The sequence below is a fragment of the Bombyx mandarina genome, chromosome 15 (genome assembly GCF_030267445.1).
Source record: "Bombyx mandarina strain Sakado chromosome 15, ASM3026744v2".
In the NCBI taxonomy this organism is placed as follows: Eukaryota; Metazoa; Arthropoda; class Insecta; order Lepidoptera; family Bombycidae; genus Bombyx; species Bombyx mandarina.
Genome location: NC_143221.1, coordinates 9,663,872 through 9,685,034, shown reverse-complemented (window position 1 = coordinate 9,685,034; position 21,163 = coordinate 9,663,872). Strand labels below are relative to the sequence as shown.

The window sequence follows — 21,163 nt, the reverse complement described above, 5'->3', positions numbered from 1 at the left end:
TCAGTCGTGTCACTCTTGACAGAGTGGTCGTGATCGTCATGTAGTGTTGGAAGGGGCAGACTTGATGCGTCTCACGATGTCGCGACATCTCTCAAATTTAAAATTATCATGTATGAATTTAAAATGTAGGTATATTGAAATCAAAGACTTTTGGTATTCAAATTACAATGCATTAAAAAAACTAATATATATATATTATACTCGTATAGGCCTCCTGATTTATTTGTTTGTTAGTGTTATATTGCCTGCGTTCAGAGATCAGTGGAAAGTTTGTACGTTCGTTGTTGGCACCGTTGGGAATAGTTCTCTCATAGTATCGGTAAGGCACGAATTGTGGCTAGCGAGCCGTTTCAACAAATAAACACATTTCATAGTTAAAACATTTTGTACGGTTTTTAATCTCGCGTTTATATATTTCAAATTATTTTTCCGACATTTCTATCGGACACCAGGGATCCTCTTATCCAGATGAAAACTCATACATACTGTCAGACCTCGAGATACCATTAGTTCTTTCTGTGAGTAAAGAAACATGAATAAATAAATTAAATAAAAATGAAAAAATCATCATTATCCGCCCCTTCTCCCAGTTACCTGGGGTCGGCGCAACATGTTTTCTCTTTCCATACTCTTCTATCATATATAATTTCTTCGCTCACTCCCCTCTTACCCATATCGTCTTTCACGCAATCCATCCATTTCTTCTTAGGTCTACCTCTTCCTCTATATCCTTCCACATTCATAGTTAACATTTTCTTATCAACCTCATTTTCATCTCGTCTCATCACATGTACCTACCATCCCAAACGCGCACTTCTCAGCTTCTCTGTCACAGGTGCCACTTTCAGACTTCCTCTAACATATTCATTCCGTATTCTATCCATTCTCGTTACTCCACACATCCATCGGAACATTCGCATCTCTACTGCATGCAATCTCCTTTCATCGGATAATAATGAAATATTAAATAATAATGAAATGAATTTCATAATAATGAAAAAAATATATATGTATTATTAAATTGAAAATTAGATGGTGGTTAGTTTCTATTTATTCATACCTTTGTGAATAGCTACTCTTGGACTCTTATGATCAAATCAAATTACTTTCACCATTTAATCTCGCATCGTTTATTGTCATTGTGTTATTTCTGAGATTTCGAATACTTTACAGTTTTCGTGGTTACAGAAGACTCAAGTGATTTATATGTCGACATTTCGATGCCTCCAATGAACACTACTCTAACTAAAATTTTTGAAATTTTCGTTTTTCACGCAAATCGTTTCACTATGTTAAAAGTATTATAATTAATCATTATTGATGGGGTTCGGAGCAAGAGTAAATCAGCTAGTTACACAAAAAAACCATAAATATATCTGCAATAATAAAGATTTTATCAACTTTTTTCATTTAAACGCTCCTCCTGCAAATCTACGAATTTGGAGTTAGCTTAGTGTTCATTGGAGGCGTCGATTTGCACTAACTACTACCAATACCATGACAATAAAAACGCGAAAGAAAATAGCCTAAAAATTCGTGATAGAGGTAATGTTGGAAGGACGACTGAAGATAAAACCCAAATAGATTCACACGAACACTACGTAATAGACGTAAAAACGTAACATAAATAGTATGTACTAGGCAAAATATCGATCAAAAACGTTGACAATGACCCTTCAAGGTTTCGCTCGCACATGTTAAGTTTTATCTTAGTGATGCTTAAATATGCAATTTAAAATCAAACGTTAAATAACTTAATTTAGTAGATTTTTTTAGTTGTTGAGAGAGAGAGATGCTAGCTAGCTTGTTGAATATTTAAACATTAAGAAATCAATTTCAATTACCGAATCTCACTTTGAAAACGACATATTGGTCGGTCGAAACATACATGACGTGGATTAACAGGGAAGATAGGGATTAGATGAAATTGGAAAATAAAAGAAAAATGAGCATAGGATTGGAGGAGACGTTAAGCCAGACGTCGGTTCAGATCCCAGAAATAAACAAACAAATTAGCTGTTAGAATAGTAATGTAAGCCTTAAACGGCCCCAGTAATAATAGTACTAGAATTAAAATAGTTCAAGTCTAAAATTTTTAGTATCATCAAGTGATGATGATCAATTGATATTACGTTTCAAGACACCGAAGAGTTCTCGTGGAAATAGCGCAGTGTATGGACTAGTCAAGAAAGTTTAGATCACAGAGGCAGTCATTCCTGAACTAATTGTGACAAAATTGGCATAAATCCTTGGAGTCATTTTAGTCTAAAGGACACTCAGTGTGTTCGTATGGAGCGATCTGACAATGCCGCTGTTCAAAGCCCGCAGGCAAGTACCTATTTTTCTAAGTATACATATAAATCTGTATGTTTTTACCTAATGTATCTTTATAAGGATCTCTCTAGGGAAAACGGTTGCCTGGAAAAATCGCTTTAGCGATAAGACCGCACGTCTCACAGTGGATGACAGCATCCATGTTGAAATAAGACCTCCTGATGTGTACGGCTTGTCTTTTTAATTTTTGCGCAAAAATAATTTGGCCGAGATAAATAAAACATAAAACATTATAATTAATAAATAGTAAGACTTGATAAAATATGTGTGTATGTAGTTTAAAAAATTAAGAAAAGAGCCTTAAATACTAAACTGATCTATTTAATCTTTTTTTATCCTATTGAAACTGGTAAGGTAAGAGCGAATTTATAAAATTGCTGTATTGTCATCGGTTCTTAATGTGTGTGGAATTTTTTAAATTAATCAGACGTTATGAAATCGGTGAAAATCACGTTCAAAGATTCCATTATAAACAAACAAACATACATACCAAGTTAATACTGTTCATTATTTTTTACTGGTGCTGGACGGATGTCTTGTGAATCCGCATGGGTAGGTACCACCAACCTACCTATTTCTGCCTTGAAACAGGAATGGTTTTGATTTGAAGGGTGGGGCAGCTGTTGTAAAAACTGAGACCTTAGAACTCATATCCCAAGGTAGGTGGTGGCATTTTTGGTGGTGATTATAGATGTCTATGAGCTCTGGTAACCACTTAACATCAGGTAGGACGTAAGCTTATCCACCCACCTAAACAATAAATAAATAAAAATAATAATAATAAAAGCTTCTTAAAAACAAGCAAATCCATATACATGTATTTGTCTAGAAAACGAATGAAGACACACATTAAATATTCATAATAATCCGGTTTACGAGTCAAAAAACAAAAGCAATTAATATTTTTATTGAGACCTGACTCTCATCAATATAAAAATGTCGTTAGCATTGATCTTTCTTTATGTCATGATTATCCTACAGCTATCGCCATTAAAGTGTATGGAAATTTCCTTTTCTACTTTTGAACAGGACGTTACGAGATCGTAGCCGAAATTGAACTATCAGAAATAAAATAATAAGATCACACGTAAAATTTTACAATTAAATTATATTTATACATTCAACGGGCATTCGGAATGACGCCGGCGTTATGATTCTTGGAAAAACTCATACGAAACAAGAACCGGTGTTTCCCGAGCGCTATGACATGTCCTTCTTCAAACGAGGCTTGTGGAGAGTATTAAGCGGTAGGCAGCGGCTTGGCTCTGCCCCTGGCATTGCTGAAGTCCATGGGCGACGGTAACCAATCACCATCAGGTGGACCGTATGCTCGTCTGCCTACAAGATCAATAAAAAAAAATGTACATATTGAACCTGACCACCAAAAACCCTTTAACGAAGCTTAAACCAACGAATGGGAGTCGATTTCGAAACCCGTGGCATAGTAGTCAGGTTGGTTGTAAAGCGTATTATGAGCCCTCCCATAGACACAGCCCCCTGAGTTTCTCGCCGGATCTTCTCAGTGGGTCGCGTTTCCAATCCGGTGGTTGATTCTGCCAAGCACTGCTCTTACTGGGGCCAGTGTTACCAACACTCCCGGTTTAAACCCCGTGAGCTCACCCACACGTTAGGGCGAAGCTGAAATAGCCTCTCAAGGCTCTCAAGGCTATATCAGCATAGGTAGGGAAAAATAATTATCCCATACAGTTGAGTACCATAGTTTTGCTTATTTCAGTCGAGAAGCAGTAACATGTCCGAATTTTAAGAGTGGGACAACCGTAATCCTGTAGACAGTTCGACCTCATGTCACAAGGTGGACGGCGTTCGTTCATAATCTATACATATAAATAAAATGAGAGTGTCTGTTTGTAGTATTGAAATAACCGCTTTTTGCTACATACACGGTACATACACCAAAATAACATTTATTACAATTTTTGTCTGTCTGTCTGTCTGTCTGTCTGTTTGTTCCGGCTAATCTCTGGAACGGCTGGACCGATTTTGATGAGACTTTCGCTAATAGGTAGCTGATGATATAAAGAGTAACTTAGGCTACCTTTTTAAGACTAGTTTCGCCCCGCGGCGTCACCCGCAATTATTGTCGTACCGCGCGCAACATGGCGGGCTTCGCCTATCAATAATAAAATTTAATGTTTCCGAAGCAAAGCGAGGGCGGGTCGCTAGTATCTATATATGCTTAGATATTTCGATAACTTCTTACAAAGAGATCACTTACGTGTAGGTGCTTGTATAAAATCATAAATTAACCCCAACGTGGCGATCGAATACTTAAATAAACTTTACACATATTGTAAAGGCTCTAGTGAAATATTCAGCTTTCTTAATTAAACAATATCTAATGGCGTGCTTAAGCATTTTGGTAACAAAATAAATTAAAGTAATTTATACTCCATGTTTCGTTTTGATTAAAACGTCCAAATGAGATGTAAAGTCTGGTACGAGCAATTTTTCATTACTTTAATACTAATGAATAACAAGCACAAAAGTTAACGTTCGTCGCGAATCAGCTGCTATTTGCATTAGACCTTTCTCTGGATTATAATAATCCTCTTAATTTATTTTACCTCCAAATTAGAATTTTACATAACGATGTACACATTTATAGGTATATATAAAAGAATCTAAATTCACTTCAAATTTTGTGGTTGTTTAATTCGACACTAATTTTGTACATTATTCTTGCTTTCTTATTAACATCTATCGAAAATACATCAAAATCTATACATGTTTATTTGTTATAGAAAACTTTATTTGTCGCTCGATATGCTAGTATATAATTTAAATCGAAAAACTCTCTTCCACATGCCACCACACATCCACATCATGACATCACCACAACATGATCACATAACGAAGTGGTCGTGGCCTAAAAGATAAGACGTCCGGTGCATTCGTATCTAGCGATGCACCGGTGTTCGAACCCCGCAGGCGGGTACCAATTTTTCTAATGAAATACGTACTCACCAAATGTTCACTATTGACTTCCACGGTGAAGGAATAACATCGTGTAATAAAAATCAAACCCGCAAAATTATAATTTGCGTAATCACTGGTGGTAGGACCTCTTGGGAGTCCGCACGGGTAGGTACCACCACCAAGCCTGTTTCCGCCGTGAAGCAGTAATGCGTTGCGGTTCGAAGGGTGGGTAGGCCGTTGTAACTATACTGAGACCTTAGAACTTATATCTCGAGGTGGGTGGCGTATTTACGTTGTAGATGTCTATGGGCTCCAGTAACCACTTAACACCAGGTGGGCTGTGAGCTCGTCCATCCATTTAAGCAATAAATAAAAAAAGTGAGGTCATGATATAGTGATTCAGACTCGCGGCACAAGAAAAACGAAGTAACTAAATGTAAAATATATATACATACTATAATTAAACTTAACTAATACTTAGTGATAGTAAAACTTATAGTACCTAAAAGTTAACCTGAAGAAAATGTGATGAATTCATTGAATTAATATAATAATTTCCGAGGGAATTTATCTCCAATTCAGTTTGCAGCGAATGAGATGCTTATGATGATTAGCTGTGTTTGTTATCTCGTGTGATAAATGAAAATTTTATGATTGAAATGAAAATGGTATTTTCTTAAATTATTTTGCGTCTGAACAGCATACATCAAAATTTGAATTGAATGTCTTTCTTTTTCGTGTACACATTTCTCATGTGAATGTAGAATATTCAATTTGTCTTTTTAAAATATACTGTTTCATCTTCTTTCTTCACTCGAATATATTATTATATAAAAATGTACATACATTTCATATTAAATATAGAAGTGTATTTCGGATATCAAGAAAGAGTTATTATACCTCTTAATTTTATTTGTAAAGTATGTAGATAAGCACAGTAAAATACACGGAATAGATAAATCTATTCCGTGGTAAAATATAAATTTAAGTTATTTGTTACACACACACACACACACACACACACACACACACACACATCATACACACACGCGCACGCACACGCACACGCGCACGCACACGCACACGCACACACACGCACACGCACACGCACACGCACAAGTTATAAAAGTAATTTAAATTGATTCAGAAATAAACACAATAGACAGTCTTATCGTTAAAAGAGATCTTTTCCAGACAGCCGTCGAGCACATAAAGGTTAATAAATTGGTCATAACAGGTAAGCTGCGGTGTTTAATGTAACTATGTAAGTTATTGTAAGAAGACCAAATACTTTAAATGTGCCTAAATGTTAATAAAACTTAATAAAATCATTAAAAATTAAATAATTGAAGTACTTACTTAATAGTAATTTTGAAGTCGTCGTGGCCTAAAGGATAAGGATAACGTCCAGGGCATTCGTATCTAGAATAGCGATGCACCGGTGTTCGAATTCGCAGGCGGGTACCAATTTTTCTAATGAAATACGTACTTAGCAAATGTTCACGATTTACTTCCACGGTGAAAGAACAACATCGTGCAATAAGAATCAGACCCACAAAATTATAATTTGCGTAATTACTGGTGGTAGGACCTCTTGTCAGTCCGCACGGGTAGGTACCACCACCCCTCCTATTTCTGCCGTGAAACAGTAATGCGTTTCGGTTTGAAAGGCGGGGCAGCCCTTGTATCTATACTGAGATCTTAGAACTCATGTCTCAAGGTGGGTGGCGGCATTTACATTGTAGATGTGTATAGGCTCCAGTAACCACTAACACCAGGTTGGATATGAGCTAATCCACCCACTTAGAAAAAAAAGAGTGTGTTGTTTGATTAATGGGTTTTCCCACCTTTACGTTTTTATTTATTAGTCTTTATAAATTATGCAATCAACTCTAACAATGAACCTAAAACTAAAAACCGTAAAAATAATAATAATAATAATTTAATAACTAAAATATAATTATTAAAAGGAGTCCCTTTAGGCAAGGTTCCGAAGGTACTGGCAGCGTTCCCCCTTTGAATAGCTAGACTAATTCTTTGTCCAAGGTAGCCAGCTCTTCGGTCTCCTGTGATGTCGACTAACCTTTTTGCTATTTCCTTATTTATTGTTTTCAATTTTAGGCCACATACTCTCAAAGTCAATTTTCGAATTGTATTCTAAACCGATATAGATTATTATGCACAAATCTATTATAGAGCTATAGATAGAGGTATAGGTAGATTCATTATTAAACAAATATACGTCATCATCATTATCATTATCATCATCATCACGCCCACAGTCGTTCACTGCTGGACATAGGCCTCTCCCAATCCACACCACTGAGCCCGGTCTTCGGCTCTCCTCATCCACCTAAATATACTAAAATATAATAAATAATTTAACGTCTTTGATTATATACAGATAGCAAATTAAAGTTATTAAATCCTAAATTCGAGCGTATTACTGTATAAATAATCTTATCCGGTAAGTCAAGGCAGCAGGTGCTACAACTTGCGCGCACACATTTTTCATTTTGTACTAGATCATTGACATTGAGAAATTGACAGAAACCAGACTAACCATACCGATCATTTATGACTTACCCTCTTTTTTTACAAAGAGATTAAACATGTCGGAAAGAAATGAAAAATATTAAGGTTGAAAGGTCTTTTATTTATTTAACTAACTTCTTAATCTTCTTCTCATCTAAGATCGGCAAACAAGTTCACCGGCATCTTATATTATATTTACCCCATAAATATCACAACGTAAATGTACGATTAATAGTTATGGGTAGTATTCAAATCCTGAAAGGGTAGCTTCCATAAACCAGCCTATTTCTGCGTTGAGCAAGTCATGTATTCCATTTTAAAGTGTGGGTCCGCCTTTATACAAATAAAACTTATATTTCGTGTCCCAAGGTCGATGACGGCATTCGGATTGTGATGCCTAAGGGGTTCTGGTAATCCAATAACATCAGGTGTGCTGTGAGCTCGTCCGACTAGATAGATAGATTTAATTAAGAACCTTCTTGAAACAAAGCGGAATTGTGAAGTACGTGTATCAGTCTTGCTAGGCAGCGACTTGGCTCTGCCCCTGGCATTGCTGAGGTCCTTGGGTGACTGTAACCACTCACCATCAGGTGGGTCGTACGTTCGTCTGCATACAAGGGCAATTAAAAAAAAATTGTAACGTCTTAAATTACTTTTAGGTACTTCAATAGTTAGAACTACAAAATATAGTTTACAATTAGAAACTTAATGAAAATATTTTAATTAGTAGAAAATATGTGTAGTATAGACAATAAATATATGTCAATTTTTTATGTCGCGTTCATAGATTGTACACTAATATCATAGACCTATATAGTATTCATACTTCAGTGACTAGTATACATATTTTATTATGTCACTAGACACTACGTCAAACCAGACACACATCTTCATTTATAATTATCAAAAAAAAAAACATTAGTCAAAATATTCATAGTGGTCCATGTATTATTAATATTCAATGTAAACAATTTAAGATGTCAGATATACGAAATTATCTACTGGAAATTAATTACGTAATTTGAAGCTCGTATCACGTTTACAAATTTTGAACAATCTTCGTTCTCTTCGTAATCATATCACAAGCTTTAAGCAAAGTAAGTGTTTCATTAAAATTTCAAATATTTGATTTTCAAAAGATATTTAAGTGTCTTTTGTAGCCGCTTTTACGAGATAATAATTATAAACATGAAAAATGATGGCGAAATCTTATCGAATGGGATGTCAATCAACGAAGTAATTGCGACGCAGATCGTAGATAAAAGCATTACGACGCGGGTCATCGCATGAGCCTAGCGACTGGCAGGGCATAGACAAATTTACATTTTAATTGTAAACGTCATGTTTTTGGTGTCCTCTATTCTGGTGGATAGGCTTTAGCAACTGTCTGGAAAATCACGGCCTTGCTCGTGCTGTCCAATCATGTGTGTGACGAGCTCTTAATGGGTTATTGTAATTCGGGACGCACATTGACATCGCTCATTTCTACGGGAACCTTGCAATAATTAGTGCTAACGCCATATTAAAAATCTTTCTTTCAGACCAATTGAAAACAAAAAGTCTGTGCACATAAATACTAAAATACGCACATCTTTCAACAACATCTATTTCATTGTTATTGATCGAAGGCACCTCTCCGTCGGATAAATAACCAAAGCCATAGGTAAAAAGTAATAAGTGTTTCTTGGTTCCATTACACTAATTCAGGTTTTTCTGTAGTGCATTAATTTCCAGAGATGCCCGAATAAACAATAAGAGATCATTTTGCAACTTATCTGTTCTGGAATCAACAGCTTTTCACATTAGTTTTCGAACGCATTAAAAATTTCTGTTTGAAAAGAGTCCTTAGCGTTTGGCTTAACTATGTCCCTAGCACTGTCCGGCTTGTAGGGCATAATGAAAACCCGCCCCCGTACTGGTTTTTCTGCCAAAAAATACCGATCCTACCGTTCTGAGGGGTGCGATAGCGGCTTCTCAATAATTTAATACATCCCCCTCGTGTGTCAAGGCGGCAGCATTCACGGTGTGAAGTCCTTAGGCTTCACTCAACACCTATTTCAAAGACATTTAAAACAAACCGAATTATAATCCAGGCCCGTATTTGTCCATCTATACCTAAAGGCAATTAAAAAAACTTGTGTGATGATAAATTAAATGTGATGATGGAAATGCTGCTAGTTTTTTAGTCTATTCAAATTATTACATTACATTACCGGAGCTATAGCTATCCCATCGTGCAACACTACCTTCTATGTCTAGTTAGGCTACATCATGGAAAGAGCGTGGAGAAGGAAAAGGAAAGGAGAAGAGAAGCATCTTTGACGTAACAGAACAGAATAGAGATAGAGGTCCTAACACATACCGAGCTGTTAGTGTTTCGTACAACACAAGTGCCGCTTGCCGATTAGCAGATTATCTTTGCTAAAAGTCGATGTACAATATTCATTGCTAGGTACTGTACATATACTATACTTGAGACCTTAGAACTTGTATCTCAAGGTGGGTGGCGCATTTACGTTGTGGATGTCTATGGGCTCCAGTAACCACTTAACATCAGGTGGGCTGTGAGCTCGTCCACCCATCTAAGCAATAAAAAAAAAAAAAAAAAAAAAAAAAAAAGGAGGTTTCGGGTTTTATTATGATTTCGAGATTTTTTTCCTTGGTCCCGGTACGAATCTGTGAACATTTGATACATCTTTGAATTGTTTTGTATTAAAATGTTGCCCAAAAGATTTGTCTTATCTTTAACCACCACAATATTCAAGCGTCAATCAGGGTCGATGTAGAGTTTACCAATTTTACTTACAATTAGAAGTTTTTTCTTTCTATTCCATAGTGTTGATAAAAACAAATTTCTACCATACTATTTCCTACAAATCAGCCGCACGTTCACCTGTCTTTCAAAGCAATAAAAGAGGACGTGCAACAAACAGCCCTTGGAGTGTAACATATTATTAATACTTATCTTTTCAGAGAACCGCTCGTAATCGCAAAATAAAGGGAATCTTCCTATGTCGCTGTTTATATTTTGGAAAAACGCAATATTACTTTAAAAAATATTCGATTGTGTTCACGAAAATGCCAATCATAAAATGAACAAAACTCATTATATATTTTATTGAAGCACTGTTAGCAACATGACAAAATTTAATTAAGCGCAATATAGTAGATATAAATAGAAACTAATGATTAAATATAAAATTATTAAAACATTAAAAAATAATTTAAAAAACAGTTATTAAAAAATGCAAAACATAAAAATACACTATAATACTTTCTCAATTTCAACATTAACAATATTTTTTACCATTTATTTATTTTAGTCCGATTTCATTTCGATACTTTAGTTCATTTCGTCCGTTTAGTCCATTTCCATAAACTCTTTTGAATAGCTATGGCCTGTGGCAGTATTATTTTTGCGAGTTTAAATAAACCCACAAAATCTATTCACCGTTTAATAGAATATCATAACATACTATTCATAGCCTTAAGGTAAGACTAGGACAAAAACTCATTTTAAATCGCTCTTAGAACCACGACCACAAATCGACCATAATCACATAAAAAATCTAATCATTTCCCGGTTGGTGTTTATTAAGAACACTAAGACTCGCTTATAGCTACTAAACTAAAAAAACAGAAGAAAACACTTGACAAACCGAGCAGAAAATGGTACTTCTATCTATCTTTGCCTATTTTTATATCGATATCTATGCCGGTAATTTGTTTGAAATTTATTCGTTCCCCGCCTGAATGAGAATTTATATATATTACAATATATAAGAATATAATTGATCACTGAATTTCTCGACGAATCGGCCAACACGAACAACAACATACCGTGGAATTTTTGCACGTTAGCGTGTCTCTAATCATTCAACGATACACCAATTTAGCAATACTACATAAATGCATAAATTTTAACGAACAACTTTTTCTTTCAGTTTGCCGCTTGCTTATTATTCTACTTATTATGTAAAATGAAGTCTATATTTGAAACGTGCAAGTAAAGATTATCTACAATATTTCTTCAAATTTACGGATATATGTATAATAAAACTCAAAAATTAATAGTCAAAGTTTTGGAATCAACAATAGTACCTACAATTAATCTTCAGGAAAGCACATTTTTATACCCATACTTTACTTCGGAAACAAACTATTATTTACAATGCGTGGAAAATCTAGTATAAAAATATTATTTAGTGCAGACGGAATCAAGCAAGTGTACCAGAGCCACAGTATGTTGCTGTACACTGTTTTAACTTTCCTTATTGTTTTTGTTATTTATATTTCGACCAAAGACTGGAAAGGCTTTACTTGCCCAGAAGAAGTGGATTTGGGATCGATAGGAGTTTCTTCGCGTTCACGTCGTCGAAAACGAACTTATCTTCATAGACATTACTGAAGTATCTATCGCTTTAAATTTTCAACTTGAATAAACTTATTAATCCCTTAAAATAATCTTCTTTTATTGCTATTTAATTATATTTTACTAAGATTAGTTCTCGCTATAGCAACTGACTCAAAATTTATCCCAAGATTGAGATCATCCAGCTCCCCCCTTACCGCTGTTAGATTGGCAAAACAAGCTTTAGTATTTCTTTTGATTTGAACACTGGTCGTCGCAAGTCCAAACAAGAAACCCCTCTGTATCAAAAGATCACCGGCCTTTACTGGACACCTAGCCAAATGTTTTGTACAAAACATCCTATGCTTGTTCACATTTTTGTACGGTATCTTAAAATATTTATCAGTTAGAGAGACAAGCTGCCTGGTTAACGTCCAACCAACGTTTGAAGACCTCCCAATAATCTGCACCTTTGATTTCCAATCCAAAGTCGATCCAATGCGAATAGGTACTGCGCATTCAGCCGTATTTTCCTGGCTAGATAATAGCACTAGCCTCTTGGATACTATGCCATCATGTTTGACATAATCTATAATTTCCAGAAGAAAACCTTTCTTGCAGCGAGAACTGAAAATAATTATATTTTAGTACGGGTATAAAATAATGAAAATATAATATATTGCAGTTTGCAAGTTGTATTGATAACAAGAACGTATCCCCGCTTTCATTCGCACAAATCAGAGATTTTTAGACGAATTCATAACCCATACGACGCTAAACACCACAGAAGGCCCCAAACATAACGTGAACTTTGTTGACACCTTTATACATAAGACTGAAGTCTAAATTGCATTGGTACAACCCACTGTCCTATTCAAAGGGCAAGGATGGAATTGCTTTGCAAAGATTTTGCCGTGCATTTCCAAAAGATTAGAAATCACGACGTAGAAAAATAGGCATGGATATTCCTACTAGAGACGGATGATGGAGAATAGAGATATATATAACCGCTTCTTCCGGTTTTTAGCTAGACAAGCTTACCGTAGCCGGAGCAGATTAGATACAGAAAGTGTATATACCAAAAGGTTTCCTGAATAATTAATAGATAAATGTAATACAACAGATTTGGAGTCTACGTCGATACTATTAAAAATACTGAATACTAGAAATCGAAGAACTCTTGTCCATCCGTTCTTACTTACTTAGCATTGCTTCCCATGTAGGCCAAAATCGGACCGTTTTGTACGCAAACTCCACTTGCTAAGACAGAAGTCTGGCTAACCACCGCTCCGACGCATATTAATTTCTTCGACGATAACGAATGTATTCTTGCGACAAATGGATACTCATTTAATTTGATTCTAAAGCAGTTTATTTCACTGTTTAAGTTCGTAGCAGAATTGAAGCTTCGATAGTGCATTACGAAGTTATTAATCACACAGGCCATAGTAGCTGTAAATATTGCAATTAATAAAGCTGCAAGACAAACTTTGCTTTTTATTGAGCGATCGTCCCATGGTCTGTTAATGAAATTATATTTATATTCAGGCTCCAAATCGTTATCGTTTTCAATAACTTTATTATCATCAATAATTTCCTCCATGTTAAAAGAACATTCTTCAATTTAAAATCTATTAGGCACGCGTCATCATTGAAAACGTAAATTCAGCTTGTATCACATGTACATGTCTTGTTAATTTATTTACGTACTCAACCTAAGAGGTGCATTACGTAATGTACGAGAATCGGGATAGGGTGAAAATATAGATATTTGTTTACTTATAATAACTCTTGAAAGAAAAAAAGCATCGTTCGATACGATAACACCAAAAGTATGTCGACAATAGTTTAAGAATAAATAATAGTTCTAAACCGTATCTATAATATAGTAACAGCTCTAAATAATAAACGTACAGCTTTAAATAAATAAATAAACACGCCTTTGTATATATACAAACTAAAACGAAGAAGCCTGCGTTGTTTACTACTGTAATTTGAAAATATTAATAGCAAAAACAGAACAACACCAAATGTAACAAATAGTTCATATCTGTTTAGATAAGCACACTTCTTACAGACAAATTCGTCATTCGCGATAGTAATTTAAATTACTCTTACAGGTAATTAAATGCTCATAATCTTTAGATCGGATTAAAACATTACGAAAAAGATAGAAATTTATAAAATTATTGTATTGTCGTACATTTGTAAAACTAGGAGCAGCCATAGGTATCTTAGTAACTTTACTTAACTTAAGTTAAGTAGATATAAGTTCTAAAACTTATATCTCAAGATGGATGGAGCATTTACGTTGTAAATGTCTATGGGCTCCAGTAACCACTTAACACCAGGTGGGCTGTGAGCTCGTCCACCCATCTAAGCAATAAAAAAAATCCTAACTCCTGAGATATTTTGAAACGAAACCAAACCCATAACATCAGCCTGCTGAGTTTCTCTCCTGATCTTCGCAGCGAATAGCGATGTCGATCCGATAGTAGATATATTCGCGAAGCAGCTGCCCTTGAGCTGATGCGTCTCCTTCATGGGCGCTCGGACAGCTGTTAGCATACTCCACCCCTCTCGGCTACGCCTGTGCTCGCACATCGGAAACTGGCAAGATCTCGAGTCACCAGTAACCTTAAAAAAACAAAATTGATCTCACATGAAGTTTAATTCATTCTGCGCCATTTTACATTTCATTGAGCTTATTATGTCTGATAATAATCGAAGGTTTAGTTACAATCAACGCTAGTGTTAAAAACATAATTAAAAGCCGATTGCTTCATTAAATGGGGAAGTAAACGGAAAATTTAGTTTAAGGTTCATTGTAGCTGGCTGCTTAAGTGAACGAAGAATACAAAACCTTTAAAAAAAATTATGATTTTTTGGCGAGAACGCAAGGAGCTAATTTTTTATTTTGTTAATTTAGTATTGCTTCAGGTTTAAATATGTCATAGCCGTGGTTTATTAACTGTTTAATATCTGTGAAATTGCACAAATGTGGGACACTGAAACAAAGCCGCAGGAAGTAGCATCTCGTAATCTTCCAAAAAGTCCACCATAAAGTGTCAGTAAATAACCAGCATTTGACTGAGACTATATTTCATCCCAAATAATCTAGTTTCGTTTAATTTCATCTCAAATTATTAACGACTTAAATACGAAATTCAGTTCATTTCGGTTCATAAAAATGTTTCATAAAACAGAACATACATAAAATTTGGCTTTATGATATGATATTTGTGCCTTTCCAGTTGGAAAAAAGGAATTACTACAACAAAAATGACTTGTTTGACATTTTAACCATTTGACACTTGACAATTAAAGTTAAATATCACAACATACAACACCAAAACATAACCTCCAAGCCTCCAAGATTGCAATGTTTAATGTAACCAATAACCATTGATGTATTATCATAATGTATAGTATATATCAATGAATTTAACTAATGAAAATATTTATGAAAAAAGGATAGATTGTTAAATAAACACAACGACAAACGAAAATGCCAACGATAATTTTGCTTGATGTGTCTTTATCGATGTCAAGACCAGTCATCAGTTCGGATTCAATTGAAAATCACACAAGATCTTCAATAGCTATCGCGGCAATAAATTCATTTTTAGATTACTTAAGCGTTCATGCCAAATTAGAGTACGTTGCGTTAGTGTCGTTTTCATCAGTTCACGATGGTAAGCTTTTATGTTCATACAACACCAGACAGAAACCTTTAAACATACATACATACCGTATCATTCATAACCACAATAATCCATATGCATACTTTTTTCTTCCTCTATCCCGTAATGCATACATGTTATACTACTAACGTATTTTAGTTAGACTATATTTACAATTCAACTTCATTCATTTCAAATTAACTTTCGTGTTCCATCACTCTTTCTCTCCTAGAAACTAGAATCCATTTGAATTATTCTTCTTTCTTGAAGTTGCTAATAATATTTAAAAAAATTATTATGATTTTTTTTAATTTTCAATAAAGAATTTTCAATAAATTACAGTTGCTGTACCATTCACAAGAGACTTTGACAGTATTAGAACTAAACTGCCGCAGATAGAAGAAGGTGACAAAACATGTATTGACTCAGCATTACTAGGAGTGAATCAGCTTGTGATGAATGAATGGGGACACCAAACACCTATACAAATTATTTTGGTATTTTACTATTAATTATATTCTCTCTTTCTGGTCGTTCCCTCAATGCTGAGGATCGTGACTGTATGTCAATCTTCTCCACTCGGTCCGGTTCTGCGCCATATGTACCGCTCCCCATATCTGGCCTCCAGTCACCTCCCTGAGTTGGTCGACCCATCTAGCTGGCGCTCTTCCTCTAGCGCGCTTCCCCTCCATCTGTCCGAGAATTGTGAGTTTCTCCAGGCTGTGCAATGAGGATCGCATTATGTGCCCAAAGAAACTCCGGATCCTTTCCTGGCACATAGTCAGCAGGCGCTTGGTGACCTTCAACTCTTCGAGGATGGAGACATTGGTTCTCATAGCTGTCCAAGGAATACGTAGTAGCTTTCTCCAGCAATACATTTCAAACGCCTCAATCTTTTTGCGTTCCTTTTTCCTGAGACACCAAGTCTCCACCCCATACAGGAAGATAGAGAAGACCAACGTACGAACCAGACGCATCTTAGTTACTCGGCGAATATTACGGTCTTTCCAGATTTTGTCGAGGCTAGTCATGGCACTTTTAGCCATCCCGATACGGCGTCCGATTTCTTTCTCGCAGCTACCACGGTTAGAGATCAGCGACCCCAAGTATATAAATTCCTCCACTTTCTCATAATCCTTGAGTGCATTTGATGGACGTAAAACTTGAGCTCTGTCCACCGTCATCACTTTGGTCTTAGAGCGGTTTATGTGCAGGCCAAATTCAAGGCTCACTGTCTCTATTCTCTATTAATTATATTACTGTAATATTAATAGATGTAAGTTATGTTAGCTACGAGCAGATGCATTAAACCATGTTTATTTTGCTCATATCAAAAATCACTTCTGAGTTTTAACAAAACAACAGCAGCTACAGGATAATTTAGTTTTACCATGAAATTATAAATCCTCAAAACAGACTCAATAATACTTATCACTTAATGAATTTGTTCGGTCCATTAAAAGAATTTATTAAAACAATATTTCCTATAAGTAAAAGGATATTCATTAAAAAGTAATGCTGATAAGATCAAAATGCAGATCGTGATATATAACCAAGATCTGAATTTTGATCCATTTGGTTATATGACTTTTCAATACAAAACAATTTGTGCCATATAGTTAATTTTATTAGTTTAATGTTAAAAATATAACAAAATAAATGGACAAATATATGTTTTATTTTAAATCTACAGATAACTGATGGAAGCAGTGGAGTTGGTGCTATTGGAAGGAACAGAATAATTCAATCATTACCTCTACCTACATTATATCCTGTCAAAATACATATATTACCGATAGTATCACCACATGATCCCTGTTTACAACATGGTAAATTTAAAAAATTAGCATAACGTCAAAAACTCTTTGGTTTCATTTTTTTTAATCAGCCATGTTGAAAGTTCTGTGTCAGAGAAAGTAATGGTTATCTTACATAATCCTATCATGTAAATTGAAATTCATGGCTGCTTTAAATGAATACACACAGACTTATCATATAGTTTGTCCAACTACCAACTATTTTCAATTACTATTTCAGTTATTACGTGATGTTCAACTTACCAAAACTTATTTTTACTTAGTTTCTAACTCTAGATTACTACAGCAGTTATGTATTCCAGCTTAAGTTGTGGGACAGTATTTATACAATAAATTTGAAACTGTCTTAACTCAAAGTCCTGTTTCAAAGAAGGTTGTTGTTAACATTCTTACTATGGGATTGGGTAACCGCATATAACACCTGTAAGCTAATTAACACATTAAGACTCAATTAATTGAAAAGGCTTATGAATGATCAATCAATTAACGAAAACACAAAATTCAACCATTGTAAAATCCTATTTGATTCTGTCGAATAGGTTGTCCTTTTTTTGGACATACCAGAATTGGTGTGAATGACGAAAACAACCTCATCTAAATTAAGGACAAAGAAATACATATTACTTAAACGTATATTAATTACAGCTATGCCTTTATATCAGAAAATTATTGATCAGGCTACTGTCACCGCAAACAATTCGAATGGGACTATTTCCCGTGGCTCCATATACTGCCCAGAACAACTCTCAGTGTCTAGTGTAAGTATTGACACTAATACTATTTAATAATAAATAATGAATTCAGACCATTAACTTAGGCAACAAAACTAATCTAGAAAATGAAAACGTAACCTTAACTTATTCTAACCAAAAAGGAGGCACAGAGAACCGTTCAATGTATATTTAATGTTCAGGTGATAGCTGCTATGACTCGTTTATGTGAGCAGCACTACCAAGAGTTCTGGTGTTCTCTCAAATGTGGTCAACTAGAAGCCCGCGTTCAGTTGTTCCCTGCACCTCAAACTGTCTCGCATGAAAGCCTAACAGCCACATACACTCTATCCAATCAGTTGCATATCATTGGATTTATACAGCAACAAGACCTCGGTAAGTGGAAGTAGTTTTTTATGAAGCTCTAATATTAATAGTATATAGTAATTTTCGACATTAATATTTTTACAGGCACACCTATTGCCATAAGCAAACATCTTGTGATACCGCAAGCCCAAATAAATAATAATACCTCTGGTAGAGAAAACTACGGATCTAAAACTCCCACTAAGGCATGTTTAAATCAGAATTATTTTTATAACTGAAACCACAATCAGGAAGATATTAAAGCTTTATTTTGCAGGACGGATCTACTACTGAAAGTATTACGACAGAGGAAGAAATGTCAGATCCCAGCAAGATTCCCAATTTTTGCGTTTTACTACATGGAGCTCTAAAGGTAAATGAAAAAGAAAATTATATATAAGATAGATAGATAGTAAGTCATATCCAAGGGAAAAGACCACGTTGTCTGTGATTTACCCGTTCGTCAAATCGATAGCATCACAAAGCAATGTGCCTATACCGGAAGGACTAAAGAATATTGAATATAAAGGCATGAAGATTTTTGTTTATTGCTGACATAGGTGAAGTAGTTTACAGCCCACCAGTGGTTACTGGAGCCCATAGACATCTACAACGTAAATGCCGCCATCCACCTTGAGATATGAATTCTAAGATCTCAGTATAGTTACAACGGCTGCCCCACCCTTTAACCCGAAACGCATTACTGCTTCACGGCAGAAATAGGTAGGGTGGTGGTACCTACCCGTGCGGACTCACAATAGGCCCTACCACCAGTAATTACACAAATTATAATTTTGCGAATATGTTTTTATTACACGATGTTATTCCTTCATCGTGGAAGTCAGTCGGGGAAATATTAAATACGTATTTTATTAGAAAAATTGGGACTCGCCTGCGTCACTAGATACGAATGCACCGGACGTCTTATCATTTAGGCCACGACGACTTGGAATTGTGCAAAGGTTTGTCAGAGCACAGTATTGAAACTAAACACAATCTTCAAAAATGAAGATACTGAAGAAGAAAAAGTAATGAAAGAACTTAAAGATAATTGGTATTGTAGTTTATCAAGATTAAATTGTTTTAGGTGGAAGGTATGTCGGCGATAATACTGCTTGGGACGGAATGGTGGGGAACACTTTCCGCGTGGTGTGAAGCATCCAGAGCACGGCGCTCCTGTTTGCTCCTAAGTGTTCTGAAACCGGGAGTCTCTGCTGCACCTTGGCTCGGCCCTCTTGACCAACTGGGACCCCCTGAAGAAGGAAGTGCGCCAAGTAATCCCATGAAACACATTATTAAATTGTGACTTTTAATGATACTGATGCTAAAAATTACCAATTGTGCTTCGCGCAGTTTTGTTTACTACATAATACATACATAAATTAAATTTACATAAACTTAAATATTCCCTGTGATCACAATTTGAAGGTAAATAAAAAAACTAAAAAACCATATTAACTGATTGAGTTCGAAACTAAATTATTTCTTAAACTTTAGTCCTTTATCTAGTCTGAGTAATATCCATTGTTAAGTTTAACTCAAAAAACTATTTTTAGCTGAAGTATTTCCTGTCCGAGCATGGCGCTCTTATAGTGGCGGTGGAGGATCTGGTAGCACTTGGGCAAGACCGCACGCACTACTTGCTGACGTACAAAAAGTTTTACGCCATGCACGTAAACTTCCAGATAAAACGCAACATCTTTACAAGGTTTGATGAGGCTTTTATCATAATATCTCTATCTCTCCCACCCCCACTCCCATTTACAGTGATTGTAAAATTCAAATTATTATTTTGCAGGAACTAAATCGGCTACGACGTTCAGCGATATCTCTCGGTTTTTCTGAACTTCTGACGTGCGTGAGTACTGCATTAGAGCGGGAGTGTTCTGCATTGCCATCTAATGCACCACCTGAATGCGCATTACAGTTGGCACATGCTATTGCTGCGCTACGGGATCCAAGAACAGCCTTCGATATCAAACACACCTTACAACCAATTGCCGCTAACATCACGTTAACGTCGATGTCCCATTGATGTCATAGTTGAGAATACATTTTTTTTTGGCCGAAAACCGACTAATTTGTTTTTATTAAAGGGGCCTAAGATTTGTAGTATCTCGGTCATTGATTAGTGATTAGGCGTCTGGATAAGAAAATAGGGAAGAATGCATTTAACAAGAATTTGACTAAAAACGATTTATTCAATTTATCAGATGTGAGTTTGTTTTCCATTCCATTCTCCCCTAGGAGCATGCTGATATTCGTATCTCTTATTGCAAAGTATTTAACTGTTTTTCTCTCGGTAAACACTGATTTTATTGTTTGTTGTTGTACGTTCCTTCTGCCGAATAAATTGGACAAAATAGAATATTTGATGGGAACGCGACATTAAAATTGTGTAAAGCTTTTAATTTTGTTAATTTTAAGTCA

The 21,163-nt window shown here is 35.4% G+C and overlaps 2 protein-coding genes and 1 long non-coding RNA gene across 3 annotated transcripts; 2 read left to right on the top strand and 1 right to left on the bottom strand.

The window, feature by feature from the left end:
* Positions 1-8,672: 8,672 nt before the first annotated feature.
* Positions 8,673-11,882, top strand: LOC149501466 (uncharacterized). The gene is made up of 3 exons (XR_016324215.1): positions 8,673-8,903; positions 9,348-9,469; positions 11,751-11,882. It is a non-coding gene; the product is annotated as an uncharacterized LOC149501466 (long non-coding RNA).
* On the bottom strand, positions 10,909-13,760 carry LOC114247947 (uncharacterized). Its single transcript, XM_028181037.2, has 2 exons — positions 13,360-13,760; positions 10,909-12,784 (listed from the first exon to the last, which is right to left on the bottom strand). The coding sequence occupies exons 1-2, from the start codon at positions 13,758-13,760 to the stop codon at positions 12,292-12,294; spliced, it is 894 nt and encodes a 297-aa protein (XP_028036838.2). The 3' UTR covers positions 10,909-12,291.
* Positions 13,761-15,462: 1,702 nt separating this feature from the next.
* IntS14 (integrator complex subunit 14) lies at positions 15,463-20,809 on the top strand. Its single transcript, XM_028181091.2, has 10 exons — positions 15,463-15,852; positions 16,183-16,337; positions 17,534-17,669; positions 18,303-18,415; positions 18,571-18,763; positions 18,839-18,939; positions 19,011-19,106; positions 19,821-20,007; positions 20,290-20,441; positions 20,532-20,809. The coding sequence occupies exons 1-10, from the start codon at positions 15,666-15,668 to the stop codon at positions 20,766-20,768; spliced, it is 1,557 nt and encodes a 518-aa protein (XP_028036892.2). The 5' UTR covers positions 15,463-15,665; the 3' UTR covers positions 20,769-20,809.
* Positions 20,810-21,163: the final 354 nt, after the last annotated feature.